The 20439-nt window shown below is 40.2% G+C and overlaps 1 protein-coding gene across 1 annotated transcript in view; it reads left to right on the top strand.

Annotated features, from left to right (window-relative positions):
* The window catches only part of col4a1 (collagen, type IV, alpha 1), a 36628-nt gene that overhangs the window by 11456 nt on the left and 4733 nt on the right, over window positions 1-20439 (top strand). The window contains exons 2-40 of the mRNA XM_034129120.1: window positions 6346-6399; window positions 8952-9041; window positions 9210-9254; window positions 9388-9432; window positions 9713-9775; window positions 9861-9914; window positions 10098-10124; window positions 10213-10287; window positions 10407-10469; window positions 10651-10686; window positions 10796-10834; window positions 11443-11535; window positions 11670-11705; window positions 11823-11882; window positions 11989-12024; window positions 12138-12182; window positions 12280-12312; window positions 12816-12876; window positions 13114-13149; window positions 13268-13414; window positions 13509-13592; window positions 13777-13860; window positions 14474-14544; window positions 14645-14836; window positions 14969-15137; window positions 15284-15376; window positions 15653-15757; window positions 15865-15962; window positions 16268-16418; window positions 16719-16832; window positions 17100-17267; window positions 17477-17566; window positions 17713-17865; window positions 17983-18081; window positions 18287-18376; window positions 18628-18767; window positions 19392-19518; window positions 19860-19940; window positions 20097-20195. Of these exons, the coding sequence (XP_033985011.1) occupies window positions 6346-6399; window positions 8952-9041; window positions 9210-9254; window positions 9388-9432; window positions 9713-9775; window positions 9861-9914; window positions 10098-10124; window positions 10213-10287; window positions 10407-10469; window positions 10651-10686; window positions 10796-10834; window positions 11443-11535; window positions 11670-11705; window positions 11823-11882; window positions 11989-12024; window positions 12138-12182; window positions 12280-12312; window positions 12816-12876; window positions 13114-13149; window positions 13268-13414; window positions 13509-13592; window positions 13777-13860; window positions 14474-14544; window positions 14645-14836; window positions 14969-15137; window positions 15284-15376; window positions 15653-15757; window positions 15865-15962; window positions 16268-16418; window positions 16719-16832; window positions 17100-17267; window positions 17477-17566; window positions 17713-17865; window positions 17983-18081; window positions 18287-18376; window positions 18628-18767; window positions 19392-19518; window positions 19860-19940; window positions 20097-20195 (3346 nt within the window). The remainder of the gene's footprint in view (window positions 1-6345; window positions 6400-8951; window positions 9042-9209; window positions 9255-9387; window positions 9433-9712; window positions 9776-9860; window positions 9915-10097; window positions 10125-10212; window positions 10288-10406; window positions 10470-10650; window positions 10687-10795; window positions 10835-11442; window positions 11536-11669; window positions 11706-11822; window positions 11883-11988; window positions 12025-12137; window positions 12183-12279; window positions 12313-12815; window positions 12877-13113; window positions 13150-13267; window positions 13415-13508; window positions 13593-13776; window positions 13861-14473; window positions 14545-14644; window positions 14837-14968; window positions 15138-15283; window positions 15377-15652; window positions 15758-15864; window positions 15963-16267; window positions 16419-16718; window positions 16833-17099; window positions 17268-17476; window positions 17567-17712; window positions 17866-17982; window positions 18082-18286; window positions 18377-18627; window positions 18768-19391; window positions 19519-19859; window positions 19941-20096; window positions 20196-20439) is intronic.

The raw sequence follows: 20439 nt of genomic DNA, 5'->3' as shown, positions 1-20439 counted from the left end.
ACACACACACACACACACACACACACACACACACACACACACACACACACACACACACAGTCATGCTGTTTACAGAGCAAGTTGCACCAGGAGACTTGTCTTCCAAGTATGGCAGTCAGACAGAGAATTCCCCTCCTCCACTTCATTCTCACATCCCAGCCTCTCAGTACCAGGGAAGGCCAGGAATGCCAGAGCAGCACGGTTCAACCCACCACAGTCTGAAATATCTTATCTAACCTCCTCCACTCATCTTTTGTTATTTTAGTTTTTTTTTCAGTTTATCTCCCTCTCTCTCCAGGTTCAGTGTGGTTAACCGAGCATTACAACAGCATAGTTGTGGTCAGAAGCACCTGTGATCTTATTATCCGTGTATAAAAACTACAAATAAAAACCTCCTAACCACAAAAACCTGGAATGAGTCAACACTGCTGAGACACTGATCTCATAGCTTTTTATTACAGAATCAGTTTAGCAGTAGCAGCAATACAGCTATTATTGGTATATGTGTATTGTTTGTACACATGTGCTTATTTACTGTATATGTTGCAGCTACATTTATCACAAGGTGTTGTATGGCCTGTACTGCACTTAGCTCCATAATGTCTCATTTAGTGTTGCTCAATCATGCCTCCAATTGAGATCCTTCTTACTTTATGGAGTAAAACTATCCTGATTGTCTCCATATGGAAGCCATGATCTGCGGTTTAAAGCCATGAGCACGTTTTTACAGGGTGACTTACACAGGTTAAACATCTAAGACTTACTATCCCACTGTAGTAAAGTGACACAGGAGCTTGTCAAAAGTACTAGACGCACAAAAGAAAGTAAAGAAAGAAAATAAAAGCTGTATAACTCTACATGTTATTTCAGTGGGACTAAAAAACCCAGATGTTTATGTAAAATGTCATGGATGCATTCTATTTAACAGTGTTTCACAATATTGTGCGGGAAACTAAGCCAAAATGTCATTGGATGTTTGGATGAGTAATTAGATCAACCAACTTGAAATCAACCCAAACAGCCAAACCCCCAAAACTTAGTGCAAAATGTAAACCCAAAGTGAAGTGAAGAAACAATGTGGCTAACTTGTGTACTTCTCCTCACATGGAGAGGCTGGTGTTGTTGGTAAACGTGGTTAAGAAGTCTTGTGACAGTTAATTTTAGAATTGAGTCAGAGGGACAGTCTTAACCTCAGAGATTTTTTTCGATTTAGCTGGTAGTAACCAATGAGAGAAATCCAAGCAGATAAATACTATTAAAGCACCATCTAAAACTCCAGAACACCAAGTCAAAGTGTTACAGCTGAGTTAGCATTGTTATCTGGTTTCCTCCTCACTGAAGCCCATATCAGTGTGGAAGGAAGGCTCCCCTCACAGTGGAGGAGATAAACTGAGAATTATTTCTCCAGTCAAATCCTTTTCTCTGGCTCCACAGACTTTAACATTTCTGCGTCAGGAAAACGTTTGTTTTGTTTTCTGCAAACAATGAGGAAAAACAACAGTCCACAGAACTTTCCAGATAAGAGCAGCCAGACCTTATATGCAGTACTAGCCAGGATGCCCGCTACGGTCCTCTCTCTCTCTCTCTCTCTCTCTCTCTCTGTGTGTGTGTGTGTGTGTGTGTGTGTGTGTTGTGTGTGTGTGTGTGTGTGTGTGTGTGTGTGTGTGTGTGTGTGTGTGTGTGTGTGTGTGTGTGTGTGTGTGTGTGTGTGTGTGTGTGTGTGTGTGTGTGTGTGTGTGATGTGTGTGTGTGTGTGTGTGTGTGTGTGTGTGTGTGTGTGTGTGTGTGTGTGTGTGTGTGTGTGTGTGTGTGTGTTGTAGTCACATAGAAATTAAGTTAATCCAATTCATACACTTATACCATAATTGCAAGGCCATGATGGGTCCCAAGATGCATTTCTGATAACCAATACTGTATTTTAGGATAGGAGGTTATCCAAATGTGTTTGAATTGTGCCTGTATGTGTGTCTGTTTGAGTTGTGTAAAGAAGAAGAGAGGATGTGATATTAGCATATCCTCCCACACTGTATGTATTCAGCCCCTCCTGGAGACCCCTAGGGGTTTGTGAGATACTTCGGCAGTGGTGGGAGGTTATGGCAGGAATGTGCTGGGAATATGATGTCGTTCTAAGAAATGTCTGTATATGACATTGACCAGATGTTAGCGTGATCTTCAGTTTTCCTTAACATGGTAGGAAAGATACATCCAGCTGTTGAAGATGTAGAGCACTCTAGTGATGGGAACATTTTCACCCCCAGGTGGTTACAATCAGCACTGCTGCAGGACTGTTCATGAAAACCTTTTTTTTTTATACTAAATACATGCAGCAGGCTGACATTTGTCAGAGTGGTGTAATTGTTTCACAGAAGACAAACACTTAAAACTTGCTCACACACTTGCCATGTTATGAGTTGAATGAAATGGGTCTACATGAGGGTTGGATTTGCCCTCTTTGGCAAGAAGAGTAGAGGCAGTGAGTCATATAAGTTGAAGGACAAAGTGAATGAATTTATCCTGTGGGCTGCAAATAAAACCACCCTATTTGTTTTTGATTGTTTCGTTAAATCCAATTGCCTTCCCCATCCATTGTTTACGCATGTACAAAATGTAGTTAAGATGCCTCAAGTCTCTTGAAGGATATTTCATGAGAAGTAAGAAGAGATTTGTTGAAGTGGTACTGCTTTGATTTGTTTTGGAAACAAATATTTCTCTTAAGGCCCCATAGTTTATGTACCATCCTTAATATAGTACAGAGTCTAATCATAAGTAAGACTCGTGGTAGACTCCTGTGATGTGTGCAAAGGCACATACAGTAGGTTGTTTACATTTTTTATCAGAGCATTGGTTTGATTGCCGTATTATCTTTTTCTAAATACATTACCCACCTTAGTACCTAGAGTAAGGTTAGGTTAATAACTGCACAATGTTGCATTTTTTGTAGCTTAAGTAGTGTATGGATAAGGCCCAATCCACACAAGCTATTGTGTAACAGGCAGTGCTTGCGTCAGCCACGAAGGTGCTGCTATAGTCCTTTTTAGGATCCAGTTATACTCTGTACCCTCAACGTTGGTTTGTTGGAGTGTTTGTGCTAATGTCGGGATCTCTGGACCGGCCCCTCTTGCTGGCCGGATCCCGTAATCTGGGGAGAAAACATGACTCATCACTTCCTCTCTCCTTGGCTCATCCTATGTATCTAATGATGTCAGACATATCGAGTAAGTGTTGTTGAAACACCAGGCCTTTTGGGATGTGTCTTGAACTGAAGAAACCTCCAGCATCTCTGACACACCAGACACTGAGACACCTGTGTACTGCCTCTGTGCACCATGCCACAAATCTCCGAATTTCCATGGCGCCGTGGCCTTGTGTCTAAAAACGCTTTGCAAAGACTGGAAACAGCTACAGTATATGAGTGCAGTCCATTTACAATTCACACCAGCTCCTTCCTCCTCTTTTGTTTGAATTTTCTATCCAGCCACAGTAAACACTCACAGACACACTGTCATATACGCACAATTATGATGAGCCACTGTTTTGCGCAGTGCCCAGGAAACGTAAATACTCTGCCAGCTCACGTCATATTGATTTTTTTACAGTTTAGAAACATGCAGGCCTTCCATCCAGACTCAGGAAGGACATAAACACTTGTCGAGAGACACATGGGGCTGTCTGCTGAGATTTGCTGGGCTGATACATTTTCTCGAGAGCTCAGTGACTCATTGCCAGCCACTGTATATTCACACTCTAACCCTCTGCTGTATCTCAGGCTTCTGCTCAGTTTGTTTGCTCTGTGGAAGATCACACGGGCACACCACATACTCCGCTGATGCACCTAAAGTATAAGCAACAATTTAATTTGTGGAGCATTGGAGGAGTTAATTAGATATTTGATTTACTTATGGATATTTAATTAAAGAAAAGTATGAATGGAAACTAAGTAGTTATTATATATATAATATGGGGATGCTCCAAACTTTTTTTGGTAAGTATAGTTAAAAGATAATCAATTGATTAAAACGAGATCTACTAAAAGGCCTTTCAACAGCGTTAACAAGAATAGTGGTGGCTTTTTATCTCAGGCTTGTGTGTAAACTGGTTGGTCTCATCCTCCAATCAAATCTCTCATCATCAGATGCACCCGGGCATCTGTATGATAAGGTCTTCCTCAGATCCCTTTTTCTTGCAAAGCCCAGATATCAAATCAGACATCTTCTCTATAGCTTCAAGACTCATTAGCACGATGTTCTTATTGTGCCGATGTCAGATGTCTTTGTGCCACCTTTACCATTGAATGTTTGGGTTTATGGCGGTGCACAACGGACGTAAAAGGAAAACAAACAGGAGAATCCAGAGACACCGCTTTGATCTACCCGCAGATTACTGAGCTCTGTTTGGAGATCCAGCAGTAGACATCACAGTGTTGTGGCTTTTTATCACACGGGAGTGCACACAGTCTTCATCATTGTGCGTGTCGGCTTGATGCTTAGGTCATGCCTTCTAACATGCAGGAATGTCTGCTCATCTAAGTTGCTCCTTACAATTGGTGGAGAAAACTGAAGAGACTAAAATTCATAGACAGAGAGCAACAGGTGACTGAGGGAATGCGTCAACACGAGCAGCTGTGATTAACTTGAACGGTGCTGACAATATGCGAGTGTTACCTCATTGCATTAGCTTGCCTGAACTCCCCTTGGTGAATTGTAAAAAAAAACAACAATCACGTTAATCCAGCACCAGGAGCCCTTATTGCTGCGTGCCAGGTTTGCCATAATAAAAGACACATGTGCTTCATTCTGAGTTAATTTTCCTCTTCCTCTGTTTGACTTATGACACTAATCTGATCTGAAGCAGGTGTTCGTTAGGTTTTATTTAAGTGGCATAACAGAAATGAATCCTGTGAAACAAAAACACACCTTATGAACCAGAGGTGGAGAGGTGAGATGGAGAGAGTTTTGAGGTGTTTGTAGGCCACACATGAGTTATAAATACTGCAGTAAAGGAGAACAAGTGCACTTTGACAGGGTGGGGGCTGTTGAGGCTGAACGTCCTGGTCTGTTTTCTTGTATTTTCCCATGGTTTTAGAGCCACATATTGATTCAGTTATCAGGTATGTTTGAGAGGATTGTGTGTAAGAAGAAAGGAGGTTTTAGGACTTGGACAGAAGTTGCATTACATAAAGTGTAGATTTAAGAAAGAATCATTTGTCAGGTTTAGAAAGTTGGGAACGGATCACAATGATTGCTAATGGAGAGCCATTTTGTTGTTGTGTGTGTGAGAATGAGAGGCAGCCTGAGAGAAATATTTGTGGTTGGTGTAGCTGTACACTCTCTGACCAAAGCCATGACAGACTTTTGGCTGGACGCCTTCCACGTGAGTCGAGCAACAGCTGGATGATGGAGGGAAGAGGAGCAATGGAAATAAAGCCAAGGCAGTGCAGGCCAGTTCTCAGGCTCCATCCTCTGGAGACCCCAGAAGAGAGGAAGCAGGGCGGGGTCAGGGGGGGGGGGGGGGACTGAAAGGGCTGAGAACAGCTGCACTGATGTTCTGCCTGCATGTCGTTTTAATAGTCTAATCTATTAAGAAAATAAATCCTCTCTCCATTGTCTGAGATCAATCAAGTTAAAGCTGCTGCACAGATTACTTCATATTTTTACATTAACAATGGATCAAATGACTAAGTGGATGTGAACTTGGCTGCTTGTAGTGACAAACCCACAGAGAATTGTCACACCACCCTGCAGTTTTCTTTAGCTCTATGGGGCATTTGAGCATATTTCAGTACATCTTTTAAGTTTTCATCCTGGTAACTAAGCTGTTTTGGCCCACTCGGTGCATAGCAACCCTTTTCACCTAAAACAAGTGAATGTTTATCCACCAGGTGGCGAGACAAACAACCGCTGGGTAACGCTGCCCCCAAGTGGCCAAAGAAAAAAATAAAATGATACTTGTGTAAAATGCAATTCAGAGCATTCTTTTCTTTTTTTAAATACAAAATGTTGATTCATAAATGCTTATCTTTGATGGATCAACAGGCTTGCATGAAAACACTCGTTGTCTGGCAGCTCACTGTGGTGATTCACAGTGTCAGTAGGGATGTCTATGAGCTAGTGGACAGAGGCAGGACACAAGTTGCCATTACAAAATGAAAAGTTTGCAACGCTGTTTACACATCTGATGGATGACATTTAAAAACCCTCTGCAGATGTCTTTTATAATGTCCAGCTGGCGAACCTAGTTTTCTCTCCCTGTGTTTATTTTCTTGTTTTGTTGAACCCAAACCAATGTTCCCTTGTTTTGCCTTTCAAGTGATGGATCATTAATTTTTACATTTCTTCTCACCCTCAGGGCTGCGGGGCTTCATGTGGAAAATGTGACTGCAGTGGTGTGAAAGGAGCAAAGGTGAGATTTTCTTTCACTCTTCTTTCACTGTCAATCAATCCACGTGTGTTCTCTCCCCATTTATTTGATATCAGGCTGCCATGTTATAGTATGCAGTTAATGCAAAGTTCATAGCGGACCAAAGCAGCCGCGACAGCACCTCCTATGTTCTGAGAAATGGGGTCAGCTCAGTGGGACGGACTGGAGCTGGGCCCGGGTGGAAAAGCAGTCACGGAGCAGAGACCAGGATGGGAACAAAGATCAGTTTGAATTGGAGCATGTCCGGACACACAGCTGGGCTGAAGGTCCTATATTTCCAACAGAGGGAGGCTCTCATACGAGTGTATGAGCGGTGGGGACACTAGCCATGAACTGGCGGCGAGCCTTTGAGCTGTCAGCACTCTAGCATGACCTGATCACTGACCTGAAACATGAAAAGTTGGTATTAACTGACTTGGGAAAAGGTGTTTTTTGCGGATTTTTAAAATCTTTCACTAAACATTCTTAGTTGGACTCTTTTCTCTGTTTAATTGCATTTAAAGGTTACAAATCCTAAAAAAAATAGTACATAGACATTCAAGAAATTACTATCAAAGGCCAAAACTAACAATAAAGTCATCCTCCTAACAAGTATTGCATTTGTAGTAAAAGCCTAATTGTATGTGGACTCAAAATAAATGTTTTATATAAAACCTTTATATACTAAATAATTAATAACTGCAATTTTGTACACATGATCTTTCAACTCACATGCTTACATGTTCACTGTTTAAAGTAAAGATAATGAATTGCGTGATTTTGGATGATTAACAGGATATAAAACAGAAACACATATTCAAGCCAATTAGATATATTAAATAAAAAAGTTTTGTAAGTTAAAAAAGCTCTAGATTTAATTAAAGACAGATAAATGTTTAGTTAACCTATCTACAAACAGGAGAAATATGCAACATGTAGTGAGGGGTTAAATGTAAACATTGCTTTGTTTTTATGTTTTCACAAGTCAAGAAAATAACCACTTTTTAAAAGTGGATTTATTTTCACTGCTTCTGCTGCTGTTTGAGTGTACATGCCTACTTTTGGCTCAGTTATATCAGAAGTCTGCAGAGTGTTTTCTATTCTCTTCGGTCTGGCTTTTTTTTGGCTGATTCTTACAGCAACAGTAGCCAAACATTCAGCTACTTTTATTTTGTTTGTTTTAAATTTCATTTGTAAGTTTTGTTTTATTGTGTTTTTATTGTGTCTTAATTATGCTCTGGTGCTTTTATGACTTCTTAACATGTGGGTTCATTGATCATTGTACGCCTCCTATGTGGATGTCTTATTGTTTTGTCAAGCACTTTGTGACTTTGTCTAGGAAAAGCGCTTTATAAAAAACTTTACTTACTTACTTACTTACCCCGACAACAACAGCTCGCCCAATCCACTGTGGATTCAAAGAACCTCTTTGTTTTGAAAATGTCAGAGAGGACTCAAACAGCCTTTCTAAAATCTCATGTGAGCTTTATTTCCAATGATATCACTTCCTTAGAAACAACAGGATTTGCTTTGGTAAAGCTATTGATGATCCTCATGTTTCAACTGATGGGCGTCAAATGTGTTGTGGTCGGGGAATGCAAATTGATCCAAAAGGTTTCAGCATGTTACTCATCACTTCCTCAGCTGAGAAAGATCACTGGATTATGACACTTGTTCACAGAGCAATGCCCCCATCCATACAACATTCAGCAGTCGGTCTCTTCATGAGGATTATTTGTAACCAAATCATCCTTTTATTGGATTAGAATATTGTGCACAAAAAACTATGTGGCTTGATTATGAACTAAAATGCAACTAAGTCTGTTTATAATGTAAAAATATGGTTTATTATTGGCTGATTTTGGAAGGAGGGTTACAAAAGGGAATTAAACATTATTTGAAAGTTTGTTTTGAACTAAACAAGAACTCATAAATATCATCTCACAATTCATTTTGTATTTTTCTAAAACATTCTTATTTTCATGCAAACTTTATAGCAATGAAGGATGAAATCATAAAATCTTTGGTCAAACGATCCCTGTAAACCAAAGTTGATGAAATGCCCAATTTTGAATGAAATCTAATGGCCCCTAAAGTGTTTGAATTTACTTAAGATTCAAGCTCTGTAATTATTCCTGTAATTTATTTAAGGAGCAGTGTGTAGCATTTAAGGGAATTTATTGGCAGATATGGAATATAAAAGTCACTATATTATTTGTATAATCACCTGGAACAAAGAATGTTTCTGTTTTCATTATTTTAAATATAACCCATCATGTAATGTTTCTACAGTAGCCCAGAATGGACAAAAAAGGTATGGTGCGAGCAGAGGGGTATTTTGTTTGCAATCTGCAACCTCACCACTAGATGCCACTACATCCTGCAAACCTGTAAATCCATTATTGATTGTATTTATTAATGTTACTACAGTAACACATTATACAACTTAGTCTTAGACTTGGCATTGTGTTATAGAATCGTGTAATAAATCTAATCTCAATTCAAATTAAAATATTTATTCTTGTATAATTAACACCAAGGTCTATGCTTCACAGGGTGAGCGTGGATTCAATGGTCTTCAGGGTAATATGGGATTTCCAGGGATGCATGGACCTGAAGGTCCTCCAGGACCAATGGGCCCAACGGTCAGTACACACACACAGAATAAATGTTTAACCGTAAAAACCTTGCCTGACCAAATTGTTCTCCCCCAGTCAACACGTGTATCATTGTAAACTAATTTTACACACATTTCTCAACAATTAAGATTAACAACATGTTATATTATAATGATCCTGATTTGTTTCTGTTAGGGCACTTTTGGTGAATCTGGAGCTCCCGGGTTGAAAGGAGTGAGGGTGAGTAACTAACCAACATAATTATGACGTACAGTATGATTTGATACAGTATATGAGACAGACTTCTATTCCACAAATGATTGGTTATGTTTTGTCATGACTCAGCAACGCTGATATGGTTGTCATCCTGCAGGGTCCTCCTGGTCTGCCAGGTTTCCCAGGAAACTCCGGACTACCGGTAAGTTCCTTTGATCTGTGTCACATCCTGCAATGTGACAGTCCGGTTAAATCACCCCAAACAATAAGATATTGTATGACACGCAATCATTAACTTAAAAGTAATACCTCTAAATAACATGGTTTAGGAAGACGTGTTACTTAATAGGCTACATTGTACTGTTGGGTGGTGTCTGTGGGGAGTTTAGTTGTTCAGAGAGAGACTAGTTGGGAAGCTGTGGAGACTATATCACTAAATGTAAACTGTTTCAAATTGTGTATTTGTGCACTCCTGCTCTCAGGGCATTAACGGACATGACGGTGCACCCGGTTCGCAAGGTATCCCAGGATGCAATGGGACCAAAGTAAGCCACTACAAACAATTCTACTGTGTTTTGAATCGGATCTGTTCACTGTTTGAACCTTCTGACTTGGTGTTTTGTGTTTCAGGGAGATAGAGGACTGGATGGCACCTCTGGTTTTCCCGGTCTTCAAGGACCTCCCGTAAGCAAACTTGATTCTCTTAACAACCAACCACCAATTGACCAGCAAATATTTCAGTTATTGCCCCTCTCCTGTGTAAAATATATGAAACCCATCAGAATTTTCAATAAAGCTGCACAAATATTGTTTTGGCAATTGTATCAGAAGATGTATAGATACATAACTATATTAATCTCTTCTCAGGGCATCTCAGGAATTCCTGGAATGAAGGTCAGCTTTGATTTGTGAATTGTTAACTTTTTTATATCTAAATGTTTCCCATCTACAACTTCAAAACCATGTATCTTCTCTCCTACAGGGTGACCCTGGTGGTGTGATCGGGATTGTTCCCCTGAGAGGAGACAAAGGATTTGCTGGCACACCTGGACTACCTGTAAGTTTGTTTGTGTGTGTTTTTGCTGTCTGTCGCAAGAAAATGAGAAAGACTGAGACAGTGTTATTTGAGTTTCCATTTAAACCCATGCGGTTCCCAAACTCGTCTTTCTCTCCCAGGGAACAAGTGGATTTCCTGGACCAGTTGGACCTCCAGGACGAACAGGCTTTCAAGGACCCAAAGTGAGTCAAAGTTATGGAATATTGGGTATACAGAGACCCATGATTATCTTTAAAAATAATACTACTCTGTATTGGAAAGAGCACAAAAAATGAAGTTGAATCTGTGTAGATTTCAAAATGTGCACATAATGGTGGCTGATTAATTTATCAGTGTGTTTACTAATTATGTTTCTGTTTACAGGGAGATTCTGGCCTCCCTGGCCCTCCTGGAGAGAAGGTAAGACTAATCAATAAAATGATTTTACACTTGTAAAAAATATCCACCCTTTAATGACTTTTATCACCCAGGTGAGATCTTATAGGAACTGTTTTGTACCTCCCTGTAGGGTGACAAGTTGGCCTTTGTGAGTGAGAAAGGAGAGAAGGTGAGCATTTTTTTTTTTTTTAAGTTGTCTGCGAAAAAGCTACTCTTCTTATGGGATGCTTTCACTGTCTACATAGCTTCAGGAGCACTTTACGGTTCAGTAATAAAACATTAACAATGGAGTAATATCTGGGCTACCATGTGTTGTCAGGAAGAAATACTTGCATTTAAAATAAAGTGTTGATGGCGTCTTAAAATATGTTATTTATTTAATAATCAACCTGATTATTTTGAGGTTATCTAATTTTTATATTTTACCTTTACATAACAAATATATTACAATCTCTTACCTCGATATTACTGTATTATAAAGTGGTAATAAGATTGCTCCTGCTACTGTATATACATGCTGTGTAAAACATACATATTTTGAGACAAGGGACATGTTGGGGGTTTGTGAAAAAAACATTTGAATGCTGTCTTGTAATATCTATTTAATCAAATGAGGATATCAATATCAATCAATGTCTACCGGGAATTCATATTTATTTCACAAGTTTAATTTGGTTTTCACAAAATGACTAGCCTGTGAATAATGGTTAATGTATTATTACTTTAAACATGTATTTGGTTGTGGAAGTTGTGGTGATCATTGCCGTCTGTGTGCAGGGTGATCCAGGATTTCGTGGCCCCCCCGGCCCTCCTGGGACAACACTGGGAGTGGAAGGAGGACGTCCCACAGTGCATGTACCTGGACCACAGGTACTCACTCAGCTCTTTCAAAACTGAATACAAATGTAGCTTTTTCGTGGATGAATAAACCACGATTGCTACATGTTTGATGATTCGGATTTTGTGATATTTTCTGAGTGTGTTTATGTTTGTTATTCCTAAAGGGTGAAAGAGGACTTAAGGGAGACCAAGGAGACAAAGTAAGTTATTTGCATTCAAATGTTGTGGTGTATGCTTTACTGTGCACAGAGGCTGTTTGTTATCTTTAGGTCAAACTTTTCTACTTTTTTGAGACTTCTGATTAATTTCCTTTGCAGGGCTTTTGCGTCCCTCATCTAAATGGTATCAAAGGTGAAATTGGACCTCCTGGATCAAGAGTAAGTTGCAAAAACATCTCTATGGGATGGTTAAATGTTTTAATACATTCTGAAAAAAAGTATGTGAAAACTTAACCCATTAAAGTAAGTGTTCCTGTCATTTTAGGGAAAATTTGGCAAGGATGGAGATGATGGGTCGAAGGTAAATATAACTTACTGTATTATCACCTATTGGCCTCCACCATCCAACTCTTGTTTGCTTTTGTTTTATTTTTGAAATATTCATTGCTAAAGTACCAACATACTTTAATACAGGGAGAAAAAGGCTTTCCTGGAACTGCTGGATTCGCTGGTTCCCAGGTAACTACTGCAACTTTTACGTACTTTGCAGATATTCAAGTCCAATACTTGAAATTTCCTGAAGTCATCCTAAATACTAAACTCTCTCTTGTTTCAGGGTGAAAAGGGAGAAAAAGGACCACCAGGATATGTAAGTCTTGAAACTACCAGCAGATGTCACCAGATCTTTATTTAGTTAAATGTGAGACCATGTTAAAGGGACAATAGACTGATTTTACCGGTTTATAATATCTTCCATGACTAGTTTGAGAAAAGTGCATCGGACAACTAACACCTGTTGTTGGTATTACATAAATCACTTTGAACAGAAACAACAATTAAGTTTATTCCTTACAGTCAGGATTTATTTGCCTTTTCTATTTCTATTTTTACTTCTTTAATAGAGCACAATTCTAAAATGCCTTTAAATAAGAGTAAAATTACAATAGTGTGTTGTGACTGTAGTGTGTGATTGTGTTCTTCAGTTGTTCAAATAAAAGAATATCTATATTTTCTATTGTGTGTGCATTCCAAGGATAATGACAGGTAAGAAATGAAGCTGTCAACTGTTCTTAGTTTAGGTAGATTGGTGTACAAAACATAATTTTAATCAATGGCCATGCATCCTTAATGTTTGTTATTATGTCATTTCAGGGTAATGGTGCCCCTGGTCCTCCCGGCCCAAGTGGTAACCCAGGGTTCCAAGGAGTAAAAGGTAATGTAAGGCCATAGTATGCCCCAGTTATTCATACGAATAAACACCTACCTTGGATCAGTTTACATGTTATGATATATATATATATATATATATATATATATATATATATATATATATATATATATATATATATATATATATATATATATATATATATATATATATATATATATATATATATATATATATATATATATATATATATTTTCATTTTGGTTTCCTCTTTATCCATAGGTTTTCCTGGTCCTCAGGGAGAGGCAGGTCCTCCAGGTACAATGGCATTATATTTATATATAATATAAAAACTTTGCATTAAGGCTTAATATGTCAGTGAGACACACGCTAACCTGGATAACAACCTAACTGGCTCCGATGACTTTTACTTCAGGCCGGCACATTGAGGGGCCTCGTGGAGAGACGGGACAGAAAGGACACTTTGGAGAGAAAGGAGACAGGGGACTGGATGGAGAGTCTCTCGCTGGACCTCCGGGACAACCGGGAAACCCTGGACTCCCTGGACCAGCTGGACTACCACGTATGCCTTATTTTTTAATATAACAATCTTTTCAATAATTGACAACAATAGTGTTAACCTACAAATATTTTTATAACCTAATGTGTCCACACAGTTGACCCTAATGAATGCAACAATGAGAAAGGAGCTCCTGGCCCAGCTGGACCTCCAGGGTTACAAGGAGAATTAGGACAGAAAGGTAGGAATCTCAACAATAAATGCTCATCAATACAGAACATCAATAAATGAAAAGATTAAAATTCAGTTTCTTTCTTTGAGGTGTTGTTGTACTTTAGTGGCCGAATGTACTACTTCTGCAGTTAAACTACATGTAAGGCACATTTGTATCATAGTTATCTTTAAACTGATGTTTCTCCTTTCAGGTGACATAGGAGATACCTGTGTTCAATGTGAAGGTTCCGGCGCACCTGGATTACCTGGCCCACACGGCCCTAAAGGAGATCAGGGTGAGTGAATTTGGTCACATTGAAAATAAACGGCGGGGTCTAGCAAAAAATGTATTGGGGCCGTGAGCTAGGTAGGGTGGGGTAGGTAATTCACTTCAGAAACACTTTTTGTTATATTCCATGGAATGCTCTTAACATCCCGATAGCAATGAATATATTAAATGCTTTGACAATAAATACATAAAAAAATGTCATCTGTGGAAGCCGTAGCACTGTAAAAAGCATGACCAATTATTTTAGCCGGCCCGGCTAAAATAACTGGATGGCCTACCTGCCTGTCAGCCTTCCATCTGTGCACAAACTTATCTCGTGGTCTCATTGGTCATGTGCACGTTCGTGTGTATTGGAGGAGGGGCTCTGTCAGGAAGTCTGAAGGAAGGGGCAGATTTTTTTCAGCTGCGTACTTTCAAATTCTAGCGCACTCGAGATGGTTTCTCCATTCTTACCTACCCTACCTTTAATATCATTATTTCCATGGCCATCTGAGGACTTGGGACCACAGCTTGTTTCATTGTACAAATCTTTACTGATTGGATATGTTTCTGTGTTTTGACACCCACAATGATGAATATTGAGTATGAAATATGTACAACTTTCCATTTTCACATGGCAGGGCCTCCAGGGCCAGTAGGAGGGAAGGGACAAAAGGGTACTTCTGGCTCTTCTGGACAAACTGGAAATCCTGTAAGTAGAATAATGTCTGCAACACTTGGGACAAATTGTTGTCAGAGTTTATCCTTCATTTAATTGAGGTCGAGATATATTTTAATCAACTTGTGTGCAGGGTTCTCAAGGTGTTCCCGGGTTGATTGGAGCCACTGGTGCTGTTGGCGAGCCAGGGGACGTTCTTGGAGTTGATGGTTTGAAAGGAGAGAAAGGTCTACCTGGTCTTTCTGGTACTCCAGGGAGGCCCGGCCTGAATGGACAGCCGGGGAAAGATGGTTTCCCTGGTATACAAGGCCACAAAGGAGAATCGGTAAGTGTGGGTGTTCGAAAAATATAGAATATTAGGACAGTTCCACTAGTTTAACATTTTGTTAATAAATGTATTGTCAACATTAAATCAAAGTATATTTGACAATCGGTAACTTTCTCCAATTTCTTTCAGGCCAGGGAGGGCATAAAGGGTGACCGTGGACTAGATGGGAACCCTGGTCTGATCGGGCCTCTAGGAGAGAGGGGTCCACCGGGCCAGCCTGGCTTCGGTCGAACGGGAGAGTCTGGAGAGAAAGGCGGTCATGGAAGGCAGGGAACTCCTGGAACTCCTGGACAACCTGGTAGGCATGAGATATCCACAGAGAGAACTCATATAGTCGGACATTTCAATCTCAAATGCACATCTGAACAAAGTCTCTCTGATAATGCATAAATACAAACCTAATGAACATTAATTCATTTATAACATAAACCTTGCATTCACCAGGTGTTAAAGGTGATCCAGGTCAAGGTGTGAGCACTCCTGGATCTCAGGGAGTACCTGGAGCACACGGCAAAACTGGCATTCCTGGACTTCAAGGTGAGCAACACCAGTCAACATGTTTTCATTTGAACTCATTTAGACACCTATAAAAGGTATTCTTAATACATTATTTGAAATAAGTTGCTTGTATCAGGATCAATCAATGAACTTAAGCGTGTGTTTTATCAATTAAATATGTTTAAAATTGGGTGGAGGAGCAGAGTTTCAGCAACCTTATTACAGAAAAAACGAAACAAATTGTGACGAATCACATATATGTGCTGATTGTTAGCGAGTGGTCCGGTTTACCTTGTGTCTTGTTGCTGGCTGCAGGTGACAGAGGCCTTCAGGGAGATCGAGGGTTGCCCGGTTTCCCAGGACAGAAGGGTGAATATGGACCCCAGGGTATTGGATTACCTGGCCCAACTGGTCCTAAAGGTATGTTACTCCATGTTTAACCTATTCCTCAAATCTGTTGATGCATCACAGAAGTTTGTACATTAACAGGACAACACTAAGAGGAAATGTTTTGACCATGTTTCTAGGAATCAATGGAATACCAGGAGCTCCAGGATTACCAGGAGAGACAGGAAGTGGTGGACAGGATGGCTTGACTGGAAAAAGTGGTACACCTGGACCAAAAGTGTGTATTTTTCTGTATATGTATTCTGATCCTAATTTCATTTCATACAGTTGGATATTACGGTAAGTGCTGCCACACAATGTGAAAGTGACTCAACAAGGGACCTGAGGCATCCTGGTTCTGATGAGTTGAGTTGATTTTAGGAACATGAGAGAGCATTAGACAAGTCTATCGGAGTACTTCCAACAGCTCTGTTATACAATACAAAACGTATGGACATGATTAGATGGGAGGATTGTATTTCATGTAAAATAACTGTTGGGAGAGTGGAGATGCAAATCAGAGATTATATTTTTACTCTGCAGGGTGATCCAGGGCGAGGTCTTCCAGGCCCAAAAGGTTTGCAAGGCCAACCAGGAATTACTGGCTTCCCGGGAGATAAGGGTGGCTTTGGACGACCTGGTATTCCTGGACTAGAAGGCCAGACAGGACCTACGGGAGATCAGGGAATCCAAGGTACTGCAACACGCTTACAACAGTGCTGGTGTTTTAATTTGAACTCATTTAGACACCTATAAAAGGTATTCTTAATACATTATTTTAAATACGTTGCTTGTAGTATCAGGATCAATCAATGAACTTAAGCGTGTGTTTTATCAATTAAATATGTTTAAAATTGGGTGGAGGAGCAGAGTTTCAGCAACCTTATTACAGAAAAAACTAAGCTTGGTTGGATGTAGTCTATGCCACAGAGTTAAAATGCCCATCTCCTGTAGCAAGTACAACATTGTTTTTCTTTGTTCTGGTCAAAATTAGGTGATGTGGGAGTCCCAGGACCTCCTGGACTGGTCGGCGTGCCAGGTTCTCCAGGTAAAGGTTCACCCGGAGCCCCCGGACCACCAGGACCAGCTGGAGAGTCCGGACCATATGGTAAGCACAAACTTAGCATCCAAACATTCCTGAGGGAAAAGTACAGGTGTAAATCATAAGATTAATAATGCCTTCATTAATTATAGTTCCTTCAGTTTCCTGGTATTGTGATTGCATGGACACTTGAACAGACAGTTGAAAGAAACAAAGCTATGTGATGTTCTCATGTGAGATGTTCCTGATTCAGCTTCAAAATGTGAAACTGAAACACACACCTCACCTGACTTCCTGTATGGTGTTATATTTGTGTGTGTGCATGCTGAATAGGTAGAGGAGGTGCAAAGGGAGACAGGGGCTACCCCGGTGCTCTCGGTCTGGACATGCCGGGGCCTCAGGGAGAGAAGGGACAACCCGGGGTCCCAGGAACGTCAGGATATAAAGGACTGCCCGGACAAACAGGTCTACCTGGCAGGGAAGGATTCCTTGGAACACAAGGTGAGACTGACTGATGTGTGATTTTGATGTATTTTTCTTGTTTTGTAATTGTAGCACTTGCACACGCAGAAAAAGGTCAGTTCCTTATATTATCATAAACAAGTACATTTCTACAACCTTAATGAATTATTAGCAATGTTTCATTTTGCCTTTTTAAAGCACACACTGCTTTTACTAATGTGGAAGTAATGTGTCTTTTTGTTAAACAGGTATTAAAGGTGAAATGGGTGTCATAGGGACACCGGGAATACCAGGATTTCCTGGATCACCTGGTACGTCTGGATCTCATGGACTGATAGGTAAGGAAAACCTTATTTTCTATTTATCTAAGTATAGTTTGTTCTACAGCCTTCATAATACTGGTTATACAGATTATGCTTTACAAGTTTAAATAGAAAGATTTATTAGCAGAAATAACAATGTATCTTTCTACCGTTGCTCTCAGGTGATCCAGGTATTACTGGGCCAAGAGGTAGTATTGGAGATTCAGGAGTCAAAGGAGAGAGGGGAGATCGAGGTCTGCAGGGTCCTCCTGGAAACATGAGTGAAGTGGACATGGAGCACATGAAGGGGGAGAAGGGAGACCTTGGAAACAGAGGTGAAAATCAACATACTGGCCCTTTGCTCAATGAGAGAATATGCGTTGATTCATTTCAAGCAGTTCCTGTTGTTTAAGAAATATGTCAATGTGATGTTTCATTAATGTTCCTATCAGGTGGCGCTGGGGGCACTGGAGAGAAAGGCCACCGAGGACTTCCTGGTAACCCTGGAATGTCAGGCAAAAATGGAGAGTCTGGATCACCTGGCCAACCAGGTGAGCACATGAACAGCAACCTCAAAATATTTTACATTTCTTTATAGGATATTTAAACTATGTAGACATTGGTTTACCATCTATATATGTCCTATTCAAATTAACTCTAATTTCAGTCCATTCTCTACACTTGCTTCATCACCCAGTAAAAATAAAGCAAAAATAAATTAGATATTGATCCATGACTCTCACTGATCTGTCTCAGGGGAGAAAGGAGACTCTGGTTTTCCTGGAGAGCCGGGCAATTTTGGACAACCTGGACAGAAAGGCACTGTAGGAGAGATGGGAATCCCCGGTAAGATTGCACAAATAAAACTAACAAAATGTGTGTCATTGAAATGCTTGTGCAAACATGTATCATGTGTGTTACAAACATAACATTTTGTCCAGCAACAGTTGAAGTATAAACAGCTGTATTGAGAGTATTTCAAGCAAGGGAAAATCAAAATGTTATATTCAATTGGGAATAACGTTTTTTTTAATGCATTTTAAATGCGACTCTTGTTATTAATCTGCATTTTTCGGCCTATGTGTGTGTTTGTGCAGGTTCGTCTGGTCCACAGGGTACTAAAGGAGATTCTGGTACAACAGGACATACCGGATTCAGAGGCACAGATGGACAGAAAGGTGACAACGGAACAGGTGGTGACCCAGGTATTGGGCTCCCAGGATCTTCAGGAGTAAAGGTAATCATTGGCTATAATAAATATTATGTTTGAGAACACTAGATGTACGAAAAGGAGCTCAAAAGTATACTGTGGCTCTCTATATTTAACTGCCCATCCTGTTAACACTCGCCATTGGTAGTTGTAGCTCTTGCCAGGCTTGGGTGGTCTTGAAACACCTAGGAAAATAATCACAATCAAAACTCTATCTTGTAAAAACCAACAGCCACTAAAATGTTCTAATGTTACACAACCTATGAATATACCTACAATGTACAGAAGAATGAATGTAAACTAAGAGCTGCAAAATGTACTTAACACGAAATTCAAAATCGTTGCGGCATATACTTCTAGACATACAACTTGTATACAGACTGAAGAAACCATCTTTGTGTGGTACAGACCCCTGCAAAAATCATTATTTTAATAGGTCTTGTTAATGAAAATAAGAATTGTAACGTTAGAATAATTATTTCCTTAACAAATTACAATAGTATTTATTTTCAAAACTACTCAGCCTTAGTTTGTTTGTTGGTTTTAATGCAAAATAGTATATAGTTTTGCAAATTGAATTTGTTCCTCATTAGTGATCAGTGTCTTATTAGTCTTTACATAGTATTCCTCTCCTCTCCTCAACTCTCACAGGGTCAGACAGGCCAGCCCGGATTCCCAGGAACTGCAGGAGAGAGGGGTCTGAAGGGTCACGAGGGGATGTCCGGCAAGGCAGGACTGCAAGGAACCAAGGGAAACAAGGGAAGCGTCGGGTATTCAGGTCAGATTTCAGTCTGTGTTGTTTCTTCTATCCTATAAGTCTTAAACACTGGATAGATGGATAATGTTGGTGTGTGTGTGTGTGTGTGTGTGTGTGTGTGTGTGTGTGTGTGTGTGTGTGTGTGTGTGTGTGTGTGTGTGTGTGTGTGTGTGTGTGTGTGTGTGTGTGTGTGTGTGTGTGTGTGTGTGTGTGTGTGTGTGTGTGTGTGTGTGTGTGTTGTGTGTGTGTGTGTGTGTGTGTGTGTGTGTGTGTGTGTGTGTGTGTGTGTGTGTGTGTGTGTGTGTGTGTGTGTGTGTGTGTGTGTGTGTGTGTGTGTGTGTGTGTGTGTGTGTGTGTGTTAGGTCAGTCAGGTAGACCAGGTGAGAAGGGAACTCCTGGGCTGGCGGGGTCTGCAGGAGAAACTGGTCCTGATGGTCGCACTGGTAAGTAACATAATCTATTTATTAAGCTAATCTGATAAATGCTAACATTAATCACCGTAATCATCAGTAATGTGATCAGTTTTTTTGTTCACGGGGATTTGTCTGTAAGAACTCTGCCATCCTGGTAAATGGTAAAAATCACATCTTCTCCTTCAGGGGAAGGCGGCTTGCAGGGACCTCCTGGTGTTCTTGGAGAGAAGGGAGATCCTGGAATAGATGGCATCCCAGGATCCTCAGGGGAAAGAGGAGACCCAGGTTAGTGTTGGGGAGTTAAGAAGAGACTAAACAATTTCCTTGTTTGTTGATACGCTTTCACATAGAATAGCCTCATCTAATATCATACAGCCATACTCTGCCTCGGGATATTCAAATGAAGCTTCATACAAGCACTCTTAACCAGTGCAAGCACATTTTACCGGAAAACACAAACACTTGATTAAGTAGTCAAACACCACCCATCACCTAAAGTCCGGGGTTCAGGTAGCAGTGCATTCTCCTA

The sequence above is a fragment of the Trematomus bernacchii genome, unplaced genomic scaffold (assembly GCF_902827165.1).
Source record: "Trematomus bernacchii unplaced genomic scaffold, fTreBer1.1, whole genome shotgun sequence".
In the NCBI taxonomy this organism is placed as follows: Eukaryota; Metazoa; Chordata; class Actinopteri; order Perciformes; family Nototheniidae; genus Trematomus; species Trematomus bernacchii.
This window is presented reverse-complemented; position numbering and strand designations above follow the sequence as displayed.